Below are 18,215 nucleotides of genomic sequence, written 5' to 3' on the forward strand. Positions count from 1 at the left end.
CATAAAAGAATGCAACACACCTTTGCATCATTTAACAATTGTCCCACAGCATAAACAAATGTAATACATCTTCAACTAATATTCTACAACACTATTGTTTTTAATTTACCAACTTATGATATTTTGTTGTAGCAATGCAAAGGGATCAATACAGGCTCCATCAATTTATAAGTTCCTCTTTAACAGTTCAGAGGCAGGCAAATTGTCCAGGATGGGTGGGTGACTCTGTCCAAGGTCCAAGATTGATCAACTTTATATTCCATTGTTTTCAGTATGTGGTCATATGCTTGTTGTCCCAGCTGCTCCTATCATGTCTTCTAGCTCATAGTAAGGATGGATCAGAGAAATGGGAGCTACACAGTTTATTTTGAAGACTGTGAGGAGGAAATTGTCCACATCAATTCTCACATATCATAGGTCAGAATTTTCTCATATGATCATGTTTAAAATTATAATGACTGTTAGGAATTATGCTCTTTCTCAGACTATTTCTCTGTATTTCCAAAACTGTGGTGGTTAAACAATTACTAAAAGGCAGAACAGAAGAGTAGCTATTGGAACAAACAGAAAAAGCCAAGAACAGCTAGCAAAGTTTTGGTGACTGATTTTATGAAAGTTCTGTCCTATCTTTAAATAGAATGTTAGTTGTGTCCTGAAGTCCTGAGTGTTACACTTACTTTTATATTTGTTTACTATGACATATTGAGAGCAAGTTCAATATTAAAGTGAATTTGATAATGAATGAATACCACATGATTTTATTATAGCCTCATGAAAATACAGTATTATGATTTTTAAAGTAATTCATTGCAAATTTTACTGTCGATTTTTCAGTTTTAGAATCTCTTCTTTATTCACAAGCATTTAAGACATGTATATCTTTTCATATTAGTTTTCATTTTTGCCGAGTAACATTTACTTGAATTTAGTGTGACTGACCAAGCTTTTGACTCTCTTCTAAAATGAAACTTAAATAATAGTCTGGAACTCAAGTCGGCATGATACAAATTGTGGATGTTCCCAGATATGTGATCCTAGACCACCTTTGGTCTCTCTTCTGTTACTGAAAATCTGGTTCCTTTTCCGAACTTAGTATCTAATATGGTACTCTCTATAATCACATTCAGAGTGAATACTCAATACTCTCTATAATTAATTCAGAGTGATACTGGTTGCATGATTGATTACTATGGCCAGAACCTATCAAAACTGTCTTCTTCCTCCTAGGTAAAAGTGACTTTTTGTTGATGTTTATTCAACAATATAACAGATTATTTCAAATGAATAAATAATGTATTAGTAGATATGGTGTATAAATATAAAATATCAATCGTTAGATTTTCAAAAATATTTCTGTTTTTAAGCAAAACAGTGCCTAGTATAATAGATTCTTAGTAAGTCGGACAAATAAATACATTTTTCAACAATAGGCAAGAAAGGAGATCATAGGTGTCTGGCGGTCATTCTTTATTTTAAAAGACTTACTACATGGAAATATTTCTCTTTCTTGATTCAGAGAAGACATTGCAATGTGTAATTTCAATAAATCTTGCTTTGAGAAATACAATTTACACAGATATCACATATAAAAGTTTTAAATAATTCCCCAGTTGTTATCCTATTTTTGAAATGGTAACTAATAAACTTTTGCAGAACCTTACAGCCTGGTAAGTTTGCAGGACCTTCATAAGCTGTGCTTTTTACTCAATTGTCTTTCTGGATTTTGCACAGAAGAACTTTATGGGAAATTCTAGAACCCCCTGATAGATACTAAAGAATATTACAGAAACAGCATAAAATATCTTTCTCTTATTGATATAAAAATTAATCTATTTTTTGGCAGTGGTTATCTCATTCTTTCTCTTTCAAAAAATGATTCAATTCTTCATTTTTCCCAGGGTTCTTTGTAGTAAGTCATTTGGCAGTAGATGCATGTGTTTGCCCTTTCTCTATCTCCCAAACATTTTAGACTGTGTTTAATACTAGCAATTGATTTAAAATTAGCAATTTAATGACATTTTTATTTTGATTCATAAAATCATTGCCATTTGTTCCTTAATTCCTTATCTTTATTAGCATTTATACATTTTAATTCTTCTATACTAATGTAAAATTTATCGATATTTCCCCAAAACAAATATTTGTAACAAATTTTAGTGTTTGGAAAAGCTTCTCAACTATGAGAATAGGCAGAAGTAGGGAAGACGCTTATTATTTTTTCTGGACAGATTATAACAGATTTATTTTACAAACCAGTCTCTTCAATCAGTCCTCAATTCCACAAAAGTTCATCTAATTACACACCTACTTAAAAGAAAGTTTGTTGGTAAAGGTAGTAGTTTTAATGTTTTTTGAACAAATAACCTGGAATTTCTAAACAAACAGTTAAAGATTAGGATGACTTTTTAATGTTTTCCCATTGAAATGGAATCAAACTGGCAATAATACTTAAAGAGAGTGAGTGATGTTTCTCTGCCTCTAAATCCTCAACTCACACATAGTAATTGGCACCAATTTTTATGAGTTTTGGGTTGTAGGAACACTTCAGTTTGTTATATTGTTCCTTGTAGCAGTCTGTACTGTTTTGTACATAGTATTCCTTACCCCATCCAGCAGAAAAAAAATCAACAGCTCTGCCCCAAATCCTTAAAGTTTCTGGGAAAACAGAAGGCCAGATTAGATTGTGCCCACTCTCTTGGGGTGATACTATAGTCTGTGTGATAGGCATAGAGAATGGAGAAGGATGAGTTTAGGATGGTTCGATTAGAAGGCAGAAATAAAGCACTGACTAGAGCAGGAAACTAGGATACTTTCTGTCCAGTAAAGTATTCCAAAGGAATGATCTGTCTAAAAAGTGCATAAATGTATTCTGCACATTTGACCCTCTCCACTATATATATATATATGCTTTTCCATCTAGATTTTGGTATTTGTCCTTTTGTGTTGCTGTTTTGTTTGTTTTTGGTTTTTGGCAGGGTTTCTTTGTGTAGTTCTGGCTGTCCTGAAATTCAGGCTAGCCTCTAATTCTCAGACATCCTCCTGCCTCTGTCTCCTGAGTGCTGGCTGGGATGAAAGGCATGTGCCACCACTGCCAGGCTGGTGTTTTCCTTTTATAATAGGCTGTTTCTAGAAATGTGTTGTCCATCCACCTGGTTTATATTTTTTTCATGAACACGGTAAGTGGGAATCACTTCCCAAGAAAGAAAGGGACTTGAATTTTCCTTAATACCTAAGGTGCCTTAATGCTGCTTTTGAGGATGAAAAGTGGAGTTGGTTTTGGCTCTTTGCAATTGCATTAAACTCCTCCCCCGTGTATTTTCTAAGGTTTGCTCATTATAATTGTTAATTATACTTTTTAAATTCATTTTTAACAGCAGGATGAGAGCCAGCAGCAGGCCTATGAGCTGGGTGAGGAGGAAGAGGGTCTCTGGGGTTGGATCGCGTGTCTGGAGTTGGCGGAGGGGAGCACTCTGGAGGGGTGGCACACACTGCAGTGACAGTCCCTCCCAAGGCTGGTTGAGGCACCTCACTGGTGACGGGTCTGAAAGCACGTGGCTACGTCATGGAAAGCCAGTCTTTTCAATGCAAACTTCAACTCCTCCTCCCTCCAATGCCTGTAACTCACAGCCAAGGCTGGGCGAGAAATACGGAGAAGAGATTTTCCTCATGCTCGCGGTGCCTGGAGACTGGAAGGAAGAGTGTAAAGAAGGAGGAAGGAAATTTGTGGCGCTTTCTACCTACTACGAGACTGACAAGGGGAGGGGGCATCTATATTACATCTTCTCTTCGTGATTAAGAACTGCAGTTTCAGTCCAACCCCACGGAGCTCTGGTGACTGCTTACTTAAAAAAAAAAAAAAAAGAAAGAAAAAAGAAAAAAATTGGCCGCGGCAGAGAGAAGGCTCAGTCTTTGGCTGTCAGATCCATTTAGGAGGTGGTATTGGTGTATGAGTGTGTGTGGTGGTGTTTTGTTTTTATTTCTTTCTTTCTTTTCTTTCTTCCTTTTTTATTTCCACCCCCCACCTCCTTTTTTTCCTTCTCTCCTAGGGGCTACACAATGGCAGACTTCTCTCGCTAAGATGAATCCGGCTTGCCTTCTGCAGATCCGCCCATCCTCAGTTCCATTGAGTAAAAGGCTATGATTTTCTCTTTGGGGATCTTTTGTGCATTACTATTCTTCCTGATTAGTTCTGGTCTCGGTTGGGATTTCTTTGCTTTTTTTGGTTTGGCTTCATGTGAAAAAGGATTTTTTTTCTCTCCAACCCTTTGGTCATGATCCAGTGGTGATCAAGAGGGGATAAATCATTCACCCTGGCCGAGAAAAAACAGTCGCTGAGAAGTCTCAAAGAGATATACCACGTGAGGGGAAAAAACTGGGAGAAGATCCGGAATATTAACGTTTTTCCTATGGTAAAACCGGTGCCCCTCTTCAGGAGAACTGATTTCAAGTTATTATTATGCAACCACAAGGGCCTCTTCTTTCTCAGGGTGTCTAAGCTGCTGGGTTGCTTTTCGCCCAAATCAATGTGGTTTCTTTGGAACATTTTCAGCAAAGGAACGCATATGCTGCAGTGTCTTTGTGGCAAGAGTCTTAAGAAAAACAAGAACCCAACTGGTAAGCAAAGCATGCATCATATTCTGTTTTTCCTCGTAATACCCTGTCTGTTGCTTACCGAGCTAGGTCTGCAATTTTGCTATGCAGGCCAGGGAACATGCAAGGAACCCGGACAGTGTTGCATACAGAGGTGTTGCATGAATAAACAAGTAGCCACCGCCGGATCTACGTCCTCCCGACCCGAAAACCCTGATCAACAGCTCCTAGCTGTGACACGATCCATCACTAGGAGGGAGGAGGAAACTTTTTTAGAATCCCCCCACTAAATGGATTTGGTCTCCCGTGTCTGGTGGAATATTGTAGGGCTTATGGCTTATGGCTGTGCCAGGAGAAAGAGCGGAGAGCTTGCCTTACTTCTGCTCCTCCGGAGACGTAGCTTTAGACTTTCTGATTAGCTTGCACAATATTCGCCACCCCATCACCTTTAGCAAAGTAAAAGCGCCCCCTCCCTCATGACCTGGCTCGTCCGTCAGCCCCCACCTCCCTCCCCCGTCCAGCTCTGGGTGTTATTAACTCATTCCCTAGTCTGCCTCTAACACATCCAGCCTGTGAACAGTCAACACTGGAGCAGGGCTTGTGCCTGGGGGAACCAGGACCCAGAGGACAAGCCCATATACCTCTAGTATATGCCATTTAAGTCCCTTCCCCCTTTAAAATCCCGCGTGGAAACCCTGTGTGTGGGTCCCAGAATGACCAGCGGGTCCCTGACTTATGCCTCCTGGAGATCATGCGCCTAGATTTCAAAGGGCTCCAACCAGGAAAACTTGCAGTATATTACATAAGAAATGCAAATGCAGGTGATTTGGGGAGTCTGTCCCAGGGGTTTACTTCCCTGTGTCTAGTATGAGGCGTTTGGGACTAACGGAGTTGTGGGCGAGTAACCCTCAGGCAGCCAGGCTCGGAGGGCTGCCTGGTGGTGGCAGCTGTCTCAAAGGAGACTGGGTGAAGTCTTTTCCTAAATCAGTCCTGCTGTCCACAAGGAGTGTGCGGCATCCCTGGCTGGCATTGTGTGGGAAGAGACCTGGAGCTCTTTTCTTTTTTTCTTTTTTTGGTTTGTAGTCGTGCTGGAGGGCGGGGGAATCATCTGTCCTGCGGCCGCAGCGGGGCGATTAAGGCTGGCACTGCGGCGCACTAGATCATGGCTCTCCGCGGCCGCCCTGACACCTGGAGCTCAGAGCCAGCCACGCTGGCATCCAGACCTCCCACGAACGGGCAGCAAGTGGCTGCTCGCTCCCAGCCTCTGAACCTAGCAAATGTAGCATTGCCTGGATGACGCGAGCGGAGGGGGCTGCGGTCCTGTGGCTGCAGGGAGAACAGAGGAGCGTGGGTGGGCGGGGTTGGAGGCAGTGGGTGTGGAGGTCTCGGACGCTTTGCAGCCACCACTTCTGCAGCAAAAGGCAAGGTGCATGACAGTTGTTAAAGAGTGTCCAAAAGGGCAGATGTTCCTATGCTCAGGCCAAGGGAAGTTGCTTCTAGCTGGGAAGCTTAGAGGACTGTGGAGGTTCTGGGAGGAAGCAGCTATTGGCTTCCAGGAAGGTTCCCTGCTGCAGTGGAGTTGTTGCCTCTACCCTACAACCAGGGTCCCTAAGTTCTAGATCCACACTCTGTCTAACCAGCCTCCTTCACTGTCTCCTGTCCTTTTACTCTTCTGTTCCTTAACTAGCCAATGTTTAGTGACTCTGGTATGGTGTTCTCATCTTGAGACTTGTCTAAAGGGACAGGAGACTGGACACTTTACTTAGATGAGCCTTGCTGATTCAGGCCCAGGGTATACTCCTGGTTCTTGGCATCCAGTCTAACACTATAGATGCCTGGTTCAATTACCCACCTACATCTACAGCACTGGTTCATGTCCTGGACATGAAAATACTGCCTGCAGGACTTCCCAAAGTGGGACAGGTCACAGGGTATAAACCTTGTGTTTTTCTGTGAAAAGATTTAGCTCTCTTCTGAGAAAGGAACACAGTTTTAAAAAAAAAAATCTTCTTTTTTTGAGACTTGGCTATTTGTCTAGGTACCTTGAAGTCAATCCTTCCAAAATATTGTTTGGTGAGTGGGAAATAATTCAGCAGGAAAAAACAAAAAGTTTGTTCCGAGGTCTTTATGTTTTTATTGTAAATAATTTTTACTGGAAATGCCAACCCACCACCACTCAGCTCAATATCTTTTTATTGTACTCCCCCCCACCTACTTTCTTCTCTCTAGAGTAGTTTTCTCTCTCCAAAGTTTTTTGGAAGGCACTAAACAAATGACTATTTATTTTAAGAGCAATTTATTTTGCAGCTTATATTTCACTTGAGTGTGAAGTGATGGGTTAACTTATGGTACGTCTGACGACATCATCACATAGTCTAATAGGATAGTTAAGTCTTAGATTGCCAGAGATTTGAGTCCAAATTGGAAGTCTGAGAATTTAGGAGATTTAAAAAAAAAAATAGAACATTGATGCATCAAACTATGCAACTGTTATTTAAAAGGCTTTGATCATTTCAGCTGTACTCAAACCCATGCCTGCCATTTCCTATGAATATTGTACTTGGTGAGGTCTATTTTCCTGCTATTAACCCAAAACCTATAATCATTTGCAGCCTTTTGATCCCAAGATAGCAATACAACTAAGAAATTAATTGGGTAATAAAAATAAAACAAGGACTAAACTCCTCTTAACTGTTAAAAGCAAAAAGAACAGATTGACTGCTGCCTATTATATTATCTTAAATCTAAAAGGAGGACAATTAACTGGTTTCAAATGAAAAATCTTGACAGAATTCTGCCAAGCACTAGGGAATTGATGCAAAGCATTCTTTATTATTTCAGAGACATATTTTAAGTTGATCTTTCTTCTCTATTTTTGCAAGTTATAACATAATTTACTGATTATTTTTAGTTCTTGAAATCATCAACATGTATGGGGAGTTGGGCTAAAGGTTTTAGAGCAGGTTAGTGTAAAAATAAACAGATAATAAAGGGAAGGATTTACTACTTTGTCCTGTAGTTGTGTTACATGATCTCTAATGAGAAGAGAAATGCAGCATGTATTTGTGTTACATATTCTTTTAAAAACTAAATCACAATAGTTTACAATGTTTGAATGTAAAGTAAAATCTACTTATTTCGCAAAAGTATCTAGTGCTTCAAAGTGCAGTGATTATCAGAGAGCACATTTGGATGCACACACGTGCTCAAATGTCCTACTTTCTGCTATTTCCTAGCTGAGCAATAGCTGTGCATTTAGAAGAAATGTTACCTGCTGTAGGTTTTGCTGTATGAGTCATGAAAGGTGACTGTATTTTAGGCAAATAATTAAATAGGAAGCATACTAAGTACAAGGTGATTATTTTTTTCTGGAGAAGGTTTGGTATTATTATTTTTTTTAACCAGTGAAATAGTTTAGAATGACCAGTAACAGGCTGGTTTAGAAAATAATCTAGGTCACTGCTCTTGAAGCAAAGAATTATAAGGTAATAATATGAGTGATAAGCATAAGGTTGTGTCATGCTGCCTCTTCAGATCTATAAAACAAGCAAAGGAAGCCAGGGACTCTTTCACACGCTGTACTCAATACACTACATAAAAGACCCCAAAGCCTCTTCACCATGCTAACACTTTGGAAAACTCATATTTGGAAATACTTTACAATGTGTGAGAATATTCTTTTTTTTTTTTTTTTTTTTTGGAATTTTCGAGACAGGGTTTCTCCGTAGCTTTTGGTTCCTGTCCTGGAATTAGCTCTTGTAGACCAGGCTGGACTCAAACTCACAGAGATCCGCCTGCCTCTGCCTCCCGAGTGCTGGGATTAAAGGCATGCGCCACCACCGCCCAGCGAGAATATTCTTGAATACACATGTTTGTGGTAGGAGGATATATAGGAAGCAAATTACTTAGACATGGTTCTATATAATGTTCTGGGAACATTGCACAGACTCATGGCTTTGGTGTTCTGTCAGAGCTTTTTGAAGTGAGAAAATAGGGAGATAGGGAAGGAAGAAAGAATAAGCACCCTCTTTCCATCATTCTCACCCTGAAGTCTTATTTAAGAGTTCTGTAGAGCTGGGTGAGCCACAAACTGGCAAGACCTGCATTTCTAAACACCAAGTGTGCAGCAAATGAAGACATCAAATTCAGATAGCATAGATAGAACAAGAAACAGGTGGAAAGTTCTTGTAACCTTCTTAAACTGAGTTGGGTCTGGATTCCACCCAGAAAGTTTTAGTTGCTGAGGTGGTAAAGTGAGCCATAATGAGCAGTGGCATTTTATGAACCAAAGGTGACATTTTTAGCAAATTCTAAAGAATTTCTAAGAACTGAATTGCAAAAAGAATGGATTTCCTTTTCTTTTCTAGATGTTAACATCCAAGTTAACAAGTATAAAACTTGTTATCAACACCTAATAATGTGCACTCACCTTCAATAATGAAGATGATGTTGTTCAAATGATGCATCACTCTTTGAATGTACTAAAGCTAACTGTATACTGTGCTTCACTTTCCAAAATATCCATAATTTAACAAGACACGCATTGGAAACTTCTGTGGTTTTATACAAATAGTAACAAGGACAACAACCAATGTTTTTGCTCCTTTGCTAATTTTGGCATCATGCCTCACTCACCCTGACTCATAAGTTTTCTATAAATGCTATGTATATGTATCAAAATGGAAGCATTTTTTCCCAGATAGTTTCTTATGCTTTACAGGGAACTATTGTGTTTCTTGAAGAGTGGGGCAAACACGTTCTGCCTCTGAGTAGTTTAAAACAGTCACTGCATTGTACCTAGAGTTAAATAACAAATAAAAAATTTGAGTCCAACTTAGCCCTACCCTCAAGTCAATGTGGGTCAGGGATAGATACATTGTTCCTTAACTTTGGTTTGTGTGTAGATCCAGATCTGAGTTGAACCTGGGCATTGACTTTTTGGGCATTTTATGAGTAAGATGCCTCAATTTCTTAAATTTCCTGAGATGCAGTTCCAGAATTTTGCTATTCTACTTTGGAAGAGTCACTAATCCTTATGTTCTCTCTGTGTGTTTTTCCAATTGCTACAAAATAATGCTTTTACTTGGTCAAAGGTGGTTAGGGAAGTTAAAAAGAGGAACTTCTAGGATTTTTGAACATGGAGGTCAAAAAGAAGAACAAGGAACAGGCTTACAGAGAACATGTTATATAGAAAGCACTGACAGTGGTTTTGGATATTAGTGCACTTCCTGTTTCCTGACAAAGAGTCTGCTTGTAATATGGAGCACACTTGGAAACACTAAGTAAGATGAATAGTGAAAAGGTGATAGTTCTAAAAGCTGAACCATGGAACTCTGTCACTGTCAGTATGATAGCTGGTCAGGTTTATTCAGTGTTCACTTCTTTTCTGAATGATGAGAACAAAACTAAACTGAACTAAACACACAAATATAAGTAGGTAAGCAAAAATGCCAGCAATGACATCAATGTCTGGCTCTTTGGATACCTGAGTGATTTTACAGAAGTGTCCTGAATCCAAAAAACCTGAGGCCTGCAGGCTATTCCTCATACTTGACCCTTCTCTAAAAACCCAAGTCATGGGATTATTGCATGCGCTCTGTCAAACTTGCCCCTAAAAATCACAAATGAAGTTTGAAGCACTTCCAGTACCCTATGTGGCAAGGTCTGCTTCATTTTATTTTCTGGTCCTTTCTTCTTTCTTTTTCTCAAAAGTTGAGTGTTTTGTTCTTCTTTTTCTCTTTGGAGCTCCTTTCTCTAAGGCAAAACCTAGGACCCTTCTTTGTGACATTTATTTATCATCTAGCTATCCACCTATCTACTTGTTTATTATCTATTTATTTATCTACTTATCTATTTATTTGTTGTCATTGTTGAGTTGACAGCTGTCTCTAAAGCAACCTTCTCACTTCTAGTATTTCTTTTGCAGCTTAAAAAAAATGGTGATTTTCCAACTTTTTTGCTCCATCCACTACCAACTACCAAACTAGTCTGCTTTTATCCAGGAGCCACTTTAGTAAGATGGAGGATGCTGGGACACAGTGCCCTTGGAATGAATGAGAGGCTTGGAGTATGTATCAGGCAGCAGCGACTACAAAGCTTGGTAGAAGCTATGGATTTGGGTGGAGGCCCCTGGTCTCCAGAGAACTGTTAACATTGTTTGTTCTGTTCAAAGCCTTAAACTCTGCACCTGTTCACAACGTGGAAACCCGTTGGAGATCTGACTGCTGCGAGGGGCAGGCTTCCTTCTGGCCTGACCCAGTAGTCCCACCTCTCCTAGGGTTGCTGGACTGAGACTCGCAGGTTCGAGTCTCAGGGGCTCTGCTAAGCAGCGCAATGGGGCTGAAGCTGCCGCTGTAGCCGCCTTCGCGCAGGAAGTTTCTGTTGCCACGGAGATGACCTCTGACCCCTAGAGCGTCTCGGTGGCCCCTTTGCCGGTGCTGTGGTTGCTATGGGAACTTCAGTAGCCAGGATCCTGGGACTAGAGCAACTAGTGAGCAAGGATAAGGCCTGTGGCAGCTGTTCTGCCCAATTCCTTCCTGGCGCGGGAAGCATGGTTGCCCTGTGGACCCGAGGGTAGGGGAGCTCCACCTGCTGATGACAGCTCAAGAACTGAACCTTGGTCCCAGCCCACAGGTGGCCACCTCTGCCAGTTCCTCTCCTAGGCTGTTTTAAAGAGAATATGCTGCAGAAGGGAGCTGGGCTGTCTCCTCTTTGTGTGTAAGCCAGAGATTGGGAGCCTGTTTCAGAGTCCAATTCTAGGCTCTGTTTCCTCATTCACTTTCAGGAGACTTGCATACATTCCGAAGTTTTCTGTGTTCCAGTCTGGGTGCAGTCTGAATGGATTTGATTAAGAATATTTTAAAAGCAGTACCACCTTGCATAGTTTTGATTTCTGAAACCGTTAATTTAGTCTACTCCCGTCTCCCCTGTCCCCTTCCCTGTGTCCATGTTGACTACATCTAAGCTGCGTTTTAAAATTAGTACTTATCAGATGTGGGGCCACCTTCAAGCTCATGAACGGCTTGCTCCTCTTCCTAGTGTGTCGGCTTCTCACTGGGAATACTAGTGACTGCAAAGCTGGTTCATAACCATAGGCACAAACACAGACAGTGCCCCTCAGACCTGGAAAAAGAAACGACAAAGAGCTACTCAAATCTTTCCTAGAGCTGTGAGTTTGCTGTTAAGATGGTGTTACCACTTGACCCATTCTGTCAAGATGCCTTTCCCTGGGGGAACGGCTAAGCATTTTGAAGGATGGGATGAATGCACTGCCCCACCTTCCTCTTTGGGTTTAAACATCTCAGTTATTAGTTTAAAAAGGAGAATTCTCAGGTATACTTCCAACTCCGAAATTTATGAAGTTGTTCAGGACCACAGGTTCTTTGTTAAGCATACATTATCCATCCCCCGCCCCCTTCTCTTTTGCTGTGTATTCCAGACTAACATAGTCTCACCATTCTCTTGCCTCAATAGAGTACTGGCATTAGAGGCAGGTATCCAGCACACTGTTTTCTAAACTTAATAAACTTAAAAAGTTCTTCTTTGCTTCAGGTGTTGCTGCAGAAGAAGCAAGATGAAGAGTTCTAGCATGAAGAATTTTAGAGTAGACACAAAGCTGGCTCAATACTAGCTCAGAGCTGTAGGCAGAGAAAGAAAAGCTAAGGATCAACAATGACAATATAGAAGGCTTGTTATAGTGAACAAAAATGAATTATGATGACTGGTTAGGAGTTAGTCACTAGAGGAAGGCTCAAGATGGACTGGCATGAAAAAATCAGCATGGTTTAAGCTTTGAGCACATAAGCATAGTCTACTAAGAACTAAAGTGAGAGTAGGGCTGTGAATAGGGAGTGGGAAGTGGTGCAGTCAGAAGGTAAAGAAGAACAGATCATGTGTCATTGCGGCAGCCCTTATGCCACAGTGTGGAAAACAGCTTTGAGACAGGCAAGACTGAAGAAAGGGCATAAAGAAAGCAAATAATATTCTAAGAGATGCTGTGGGTCCCAAGGAAGGCTCTGGAGAGGAAGTGGAGTCAGTCTGAGTGAAACAGTGAATTTGTAAAGAAAGTCAACGGAGTCTAGAACTTTCTGTCTGTAGGCTTTAAGCCTTCAGCAGTTTGTCAGTAATACACTGATTTTGCTTTGAAACCTGAAAAGTGTCCAGACTGTCCTGTTGAGGAGCCAAGAAACTTAGTAACAAGTCAGAAACTTTGACAGGTTTCTTTTTATTATTAATATTTATTTCATTTATTTTATATACTGACCATAGTTTCCCCTGCCTCCTATCCTCTTCTCTCCCCACCTCTAATCTATCTCCTCTATCTACTCCTCCTTCATCTCTATTCAGAAAAGGGCAGGCCTCCCATGGGCATGACAGATCAGGTTGAGGCAGGACCAAGCTCCGCTGCCTGCATCAAGGCTGGGTGAGGTATTCCAGAATGAAGAACAGGTTCCCAAAAGCCAACTAATTGTCAGGGACAGGTCCTGACCCCACTGCTAGGGCCTTACAAACAGACCAAGTCACACGACTGTCACAACCATGCAGAGGGCCGAGGTTGGTTCCACGCAGGTTGCTTAAGTGCTGGTCCAGAGAGCATCCTCCCTTTCTTCAGGAGGACTCCCAGAGCTTGCTTCAGTGCTTGGATGTGGATCTCTGCATCTACTTCCATCAGCTACTGGATAAAACCTCTCTGATGACAGACAATTGGGGTAGTCTGATCATAGTAGATGGTCCGTTCAGGCACCCTCTCTACTATTGTCGGGAGTTTTACCTGGGGTCATCCTTGTGGATTCCTGGGGGTTTCTCTGGCACCAGGTTTCTCCTAAACCTCAAAATGGGTCCCCATCAAGACTTCTCTTTCATTACTCTCCCCCTCCTTTCTGTCCCCAACCTGCACCCAGCCTGCCCAACTGACTCCCTCAAGTTCCCATCCCTCTACCCCTCACCTAAGAAATCTCCTCTATTTTCCCTTCCCTGGGACATCCATACCTCCTCTTTGGCACTCTCTTTGTTATCTAGTCTGTCTGGGGCTGTGGATTGTAGGTTGGCTCTCCTATACTTTGCTCATATTACCTACTTATGGGTGAGTAGATACCATGTTTGTTTTTCTGGGTCTCGGTTACTTCACTCAGAATGATTTTTTTTTAGTTGTATCTATTTGCCTGTAAAGTTCATGAGATCATTGCTTTTACAGGTGAGCAATACTCCATTGTGTAAACATACCACATTTTCCTTAGCTAGTCTTCAGTTGAGGGGCATCTAGGTTGTTTCCAGGTTCTGGCTATTATGAATAATACTGCTTTGAACATAGTTGAGTAATTGTCCTTATGGTATGATTGAGAATCCTTTGGGTATAGTTGGGTCTTGGGGTAGATTGATTCCCAACTTTCTGGAAAAACCACCATATTGATTTCTAAAGTGGCTGTACAAGTTTATGCTCCCACCAGCAGTGGAGTAGTGTTTCCCTTACTCCACATCCTTTCCTACATAAGCTGCCATCAGTGTTTTTGATCTTAGCCATACTGACAGGTGTAAGATGGTATCTCAGAGTCATTTTGATTTGCATTTCCCTCATGACTAAGGATGTTGAGCAATTCTTTAAGTGTATTTGAGCCATTTGAGATTCTTCTGTTGAGAATCCTCTGTTTAGATCTGTATACCACTTTTAATTGGATTATTTGGTATTTTGATGTCTAATTTCCTGAGTTTTTTATTTTGGAGATCAGCCCTCTGTTAGATGTGGGGTTGGTGAAGATATTTTCCCATTCTGTAAGCTGTTGTTTTGTCATATTGACAGTGCCTCTTGCCTTAGAGAAATTTTTCAGTCTCAGGAGGTCCCATTTATTAATTCTCAGTCTCAATGTCTGTGCTACCAGTGTTATATTCAGGAAGTAGTCACTTGTGCAAATGTATTCAAGGCTACCACTTTCTCTTCTGTCAGGTTCAATGTAACTGGATTTATGTGGAGGTCTTTGATTTACTTGAACTTAAGTTTTGTGTGAGGTGTTAGATATGGATCTATTTGCATTCTTCTACATGCCAACATCCAGTTATGCCAGCACACTTTGTTGAAGATGATTCTTTTTTTTCCATTGTATAACTTTATCTTAGTTGTCAAAAATCAGGTGTTCATAGGTGTGCAGATTTATGTCATAGTCTTCAAGTTGATTCCATTGATCTGTCTGACTTTGACAGGTTTCTAAGTCAAAACTTAAATTACTGGGAACCTTTCTGTAGATAATTAGTTAATTCTTATTGATTTTACTCTGAAAATCATAGGGATGGAAAATGCTTTATAATGAAGACAAGCCAGTGTTTTTTATGGTTGTATACAGTTCTCTGTCAATAGAAGGCATTTTTGTACAGACATTGTTCAATTTGAGGAGCAAAGCAGTACAATTAAAAGCCAGGTTTTCAGATGATTGTTCCAGTCTGTCAGGAAAGGAGAAAGAAGCCCAAACCTTGCTGGATTTGTATACGTAGTGTATTCTTGCTTCCCAGATGTAAATGAAGATGCTTGTAATTAAAATGTCTTTTCCCTTCTGTAGCATTTTGTTGTCTGAGCAATTATAGTGGATCACTGAAGTGAGCCATAGCCTTTTCTGCAAAACTGCCTCTTAGACAAAGTGTAGCTTGGAAGGATTCACCATCTCTGTTCTTCCTACTTTCTGTATGTAGTACAGTATTGCAATGTAACTTCTAAAATAATAGGATTTAAAACCAAAACAAAAATAATATTCTCTAATTGTGGGATTAAAATAAAAACAGTCTGAACCTTGTCTTCTTTCATTGTGTTCCTCTTGAACATCAAGTGCTATAAGTTTTAAGCAAAGAAAGGCTGTGTTTACTGGGAGACCTTGCTAAGTTTGCTAATTAAACATTCAGCAGTCATTATCATTCTGTATTACAGTTTTCTCTCAAGGTTAATTGAAAGCAGAAATGAAATATGCCCAAGTTTTCCCTTTTTTTTAATCACTATGGCTCATTTCTTAGGCCTTTAGATTTTTTAATTAAATTAAAAATATTTTCCTAATAATAATAATAATAATAAAAAGAAAAAAGATATTTTCCTATTTACATGGCAACTGAATGAAGTAAAATTCCTTGCATTCTACATATATGACAATTGATATTAAATAGAAGACTAAAAAGTTAATTAAATAAAAATATAAAAATTATTAATTTTAGGTGATACTATGGAGTATTTTGGTAGATGAATACACTGTGTGATAGTATAGGAGATTCTTTGAATAAAATAAATGATGAATGTTATAAACTGTTTAAGGGCACAGTAACCAATTTAATGTGGCGTGGAGGTTTATCTTCATTCGCTATAGCAATATCAGACTTGTTGATTTGCTGAGAAGAAATTGTCAGTTGACAGCTGTTTGAGGACGGACTATAATTTATTTATGTTTTAGAGTGTAGCCATTGATAAGTTTCTCATGCTCCAATGGATGGCCCTCTACCCTTGGGCATTTGGGCAGCACTAACTAGACTTAGTGGGCTATCAGAAAGAGGGGAAAAAAGAAATGAAGTTGGGGGGAGCATCTTGAAGGGAATATAGGAGTTAGAAGCAGGAGATAGAGGCTTAATACCGTATTTTATTGTATAAAGAACAAAAAATACAATAAAAATTGTAAAGTCTAAGAATAAAGAGTTTAGGAGCCTCCAGACTGGTAAGTGAAAAATCCAAGTAAACACCAAAGTGATCTAACTCTGGAGTAAATAACCTTAAATTCCTACACTACAGCTGCCCCTTTACAAAGCCTGTTAGGCATTATCTATGTAAAAGTCATCAATATTTGTCCTTGTGGTTTTGTGAGTCATTTTGACCTGAAGCTAATATGAACTGTTACAAATTCAACCTTTATAAACCTAGAAAATTTTAATGATTACTTTTCGGGATATGGTTTAAATTAATCTAAATACACATTATTCATAGCTTGATGCATTTTGACAGTTATGGGTTATAATGATAACCAATAATCAAATCAGGATTTAGACCATTACTGATCACTCAAGGGAACAAATTCTCCTTTCTCTTTCATAAGCGTTCTAATTTCTCCGTCTAATTTAAGCTGTAGTTGAATATTCCATCACTAAATCAAAAAACTCTCACATTTCAATTTGTTTCTTTCAGTCAGCATAATGCTTTTGTTAAAGTACAACATTGCCCTTGATCGAAATGATGTCTTCCTAGCTAAATATAAGTGAGAACACGGATTCTGGTGACCCTGAATAACTTGTTCATCTGTGGAAAAGGTTACATTAACCTTTGTAGTCACAACTTAAAAAAACAATAAGTTAGCACATTTAGTAAATACTGGATCAGCGGGAGATAGCGGTTTTCAATGTTATAACATTTTTAGCTTTAGGGCTAGTGGAAACTAGTCGACTAGGTAGTGGCATTTCATTTGCATTTTAATAAATAAAGCTTGCCGGAAGATCAGAAAAGTAAAACAGCTGTGCTTGTCAGTTTTACAGACCAGGCAGCAATGACACATGCCTTTAATCCCAGTAGCCTCATTAGCTTGCCATTGAAACCAGGTGGTAGTGGTTTACACCCTTAATCCAAGAACTAGAGAAGATTATAAAATGAGAGGAGACAGCTCTCAGTCTTTCCTTTTTTTGGTCTTCAGGTTGAACCGCAATATCTGTCTCCGAGTTTTTATTAAATGTGCTTCAGGATTGTTAAGAATACATTCTAAAAGTTTTACAAGTAATCACAAAGGTGTTAGACCAGATGCAAAGGTTACTGACTGCTCCTTGGACTGGAGAGGGAGGGGGAGGGGAAGTGGGAGGAGGGAAGGGAAGTGGGAGGAGGGGAGGGAAGTGGGAGGAGGGGAGGAGGAAAAGAAAAAAAGTAAATGACTTTTATATAGGATTAAAAATAGGAAAAGGCCGGGCGGTGGTGGCGCACGCCTTTAATCCCAGCACTCAGGAGGCAGAGGCAGGCAGATCTCTGTGAGTTCGAGGCAAGCCTGGTCTACAAGAGCTAGTTCCAGGACAGGAACCAAAATGCTACGGAGAAAGCCTGTCTCAAAAAAAAAAAAAAAATAGGAAAAGACAATTTTGGTTCCATTTGAAACATTCTCAGTTACCACAATGACCAATGACAAAAGTTCTAGAAGTTAATTATTCTGTAAGATCTTCAGGTAAGAGTAACTTCTTCAGAGAGTGATGTCACTTCATGTTTTTGAGGCCCATCTGTGTCACTGTTTTTAGACTGGTAGGATTTAATGGTAAAGTTTTGGGTTTTACTGTGTAAACAGGAACATTCTAATTGAATAAATTGAAGCTAACAGGCATAAGTTGTTCAGTGTATGGAATTTTCAAGCTTTTCACAGGTTACAAAGATGCTACTGTAAGAAAGGGGACTACTGGAACACACACAAAGGGCTTTACTGCTCCAGAATAACAGGCAGGCTGCGCTTCACATCCTCAACTTCTCATTGTGTCCCATATGTTCCTCAGAAGCAATGTCCAGTGACCCAATAGACATCTGTACAAGGTGTATCTCTGTAGCGGCTAGGATATAAGTTTAGAAAACACTAGACTTTTAAAAGGCTTCTAACAAAGGTGTCTGTTTGAGCATAAGAACATTGTGCTTGTTATACTGGCTA

At 39.9% G+C, this 18,215-nt stretch overlaps 1 protein-coding gene across 5 annotated transcripts in view; it reads left to right on the top strand.

Annotated features, from left to right (window-relative positions):
* Positions 1-3,626: 3,626 nt before the first annotated feature.
* The window catches only part of LOC130884855 (fibroblast growth factor 14), a 989,760-nt gene continuing 975,171 nt past the window's right edge, over positions 3,627-18,215 (top strand). For 4 of the 5 annotated variants that reach the window (XM_057786110.1, XM_057786112.1, XM_057786113.1 and 1 more), the window contains exon 1: positions 3,627-4,614. In XM_057786110.1, coding sequence (XP_057642093.1) covers positions 4,407-4,614 — 208 coding nt within the window. In that variant the 5' untranslated portion in view covers positions 3,627-4,406. The remainder of the gene's footprint in view (positions 4,615-18,215) is intronic. The other variant, XM_057786115.1, reaches the window with a different exon arrangement.

This window comes from Chionomys nivalis, chromosome 12, assembly GCF_950005125.1.
Source record: "Chionomys nivalis chromosome 12, mChiNiv1.1, whole genome shotgun sequence".
Classification (NCBI taxonomy): domain Eukaryota; kingdom Metazoa; phylum Chordata; class Mammalia; order Rodentia; family Cricetidae; genus Chionomys; species Chionomys nivalis.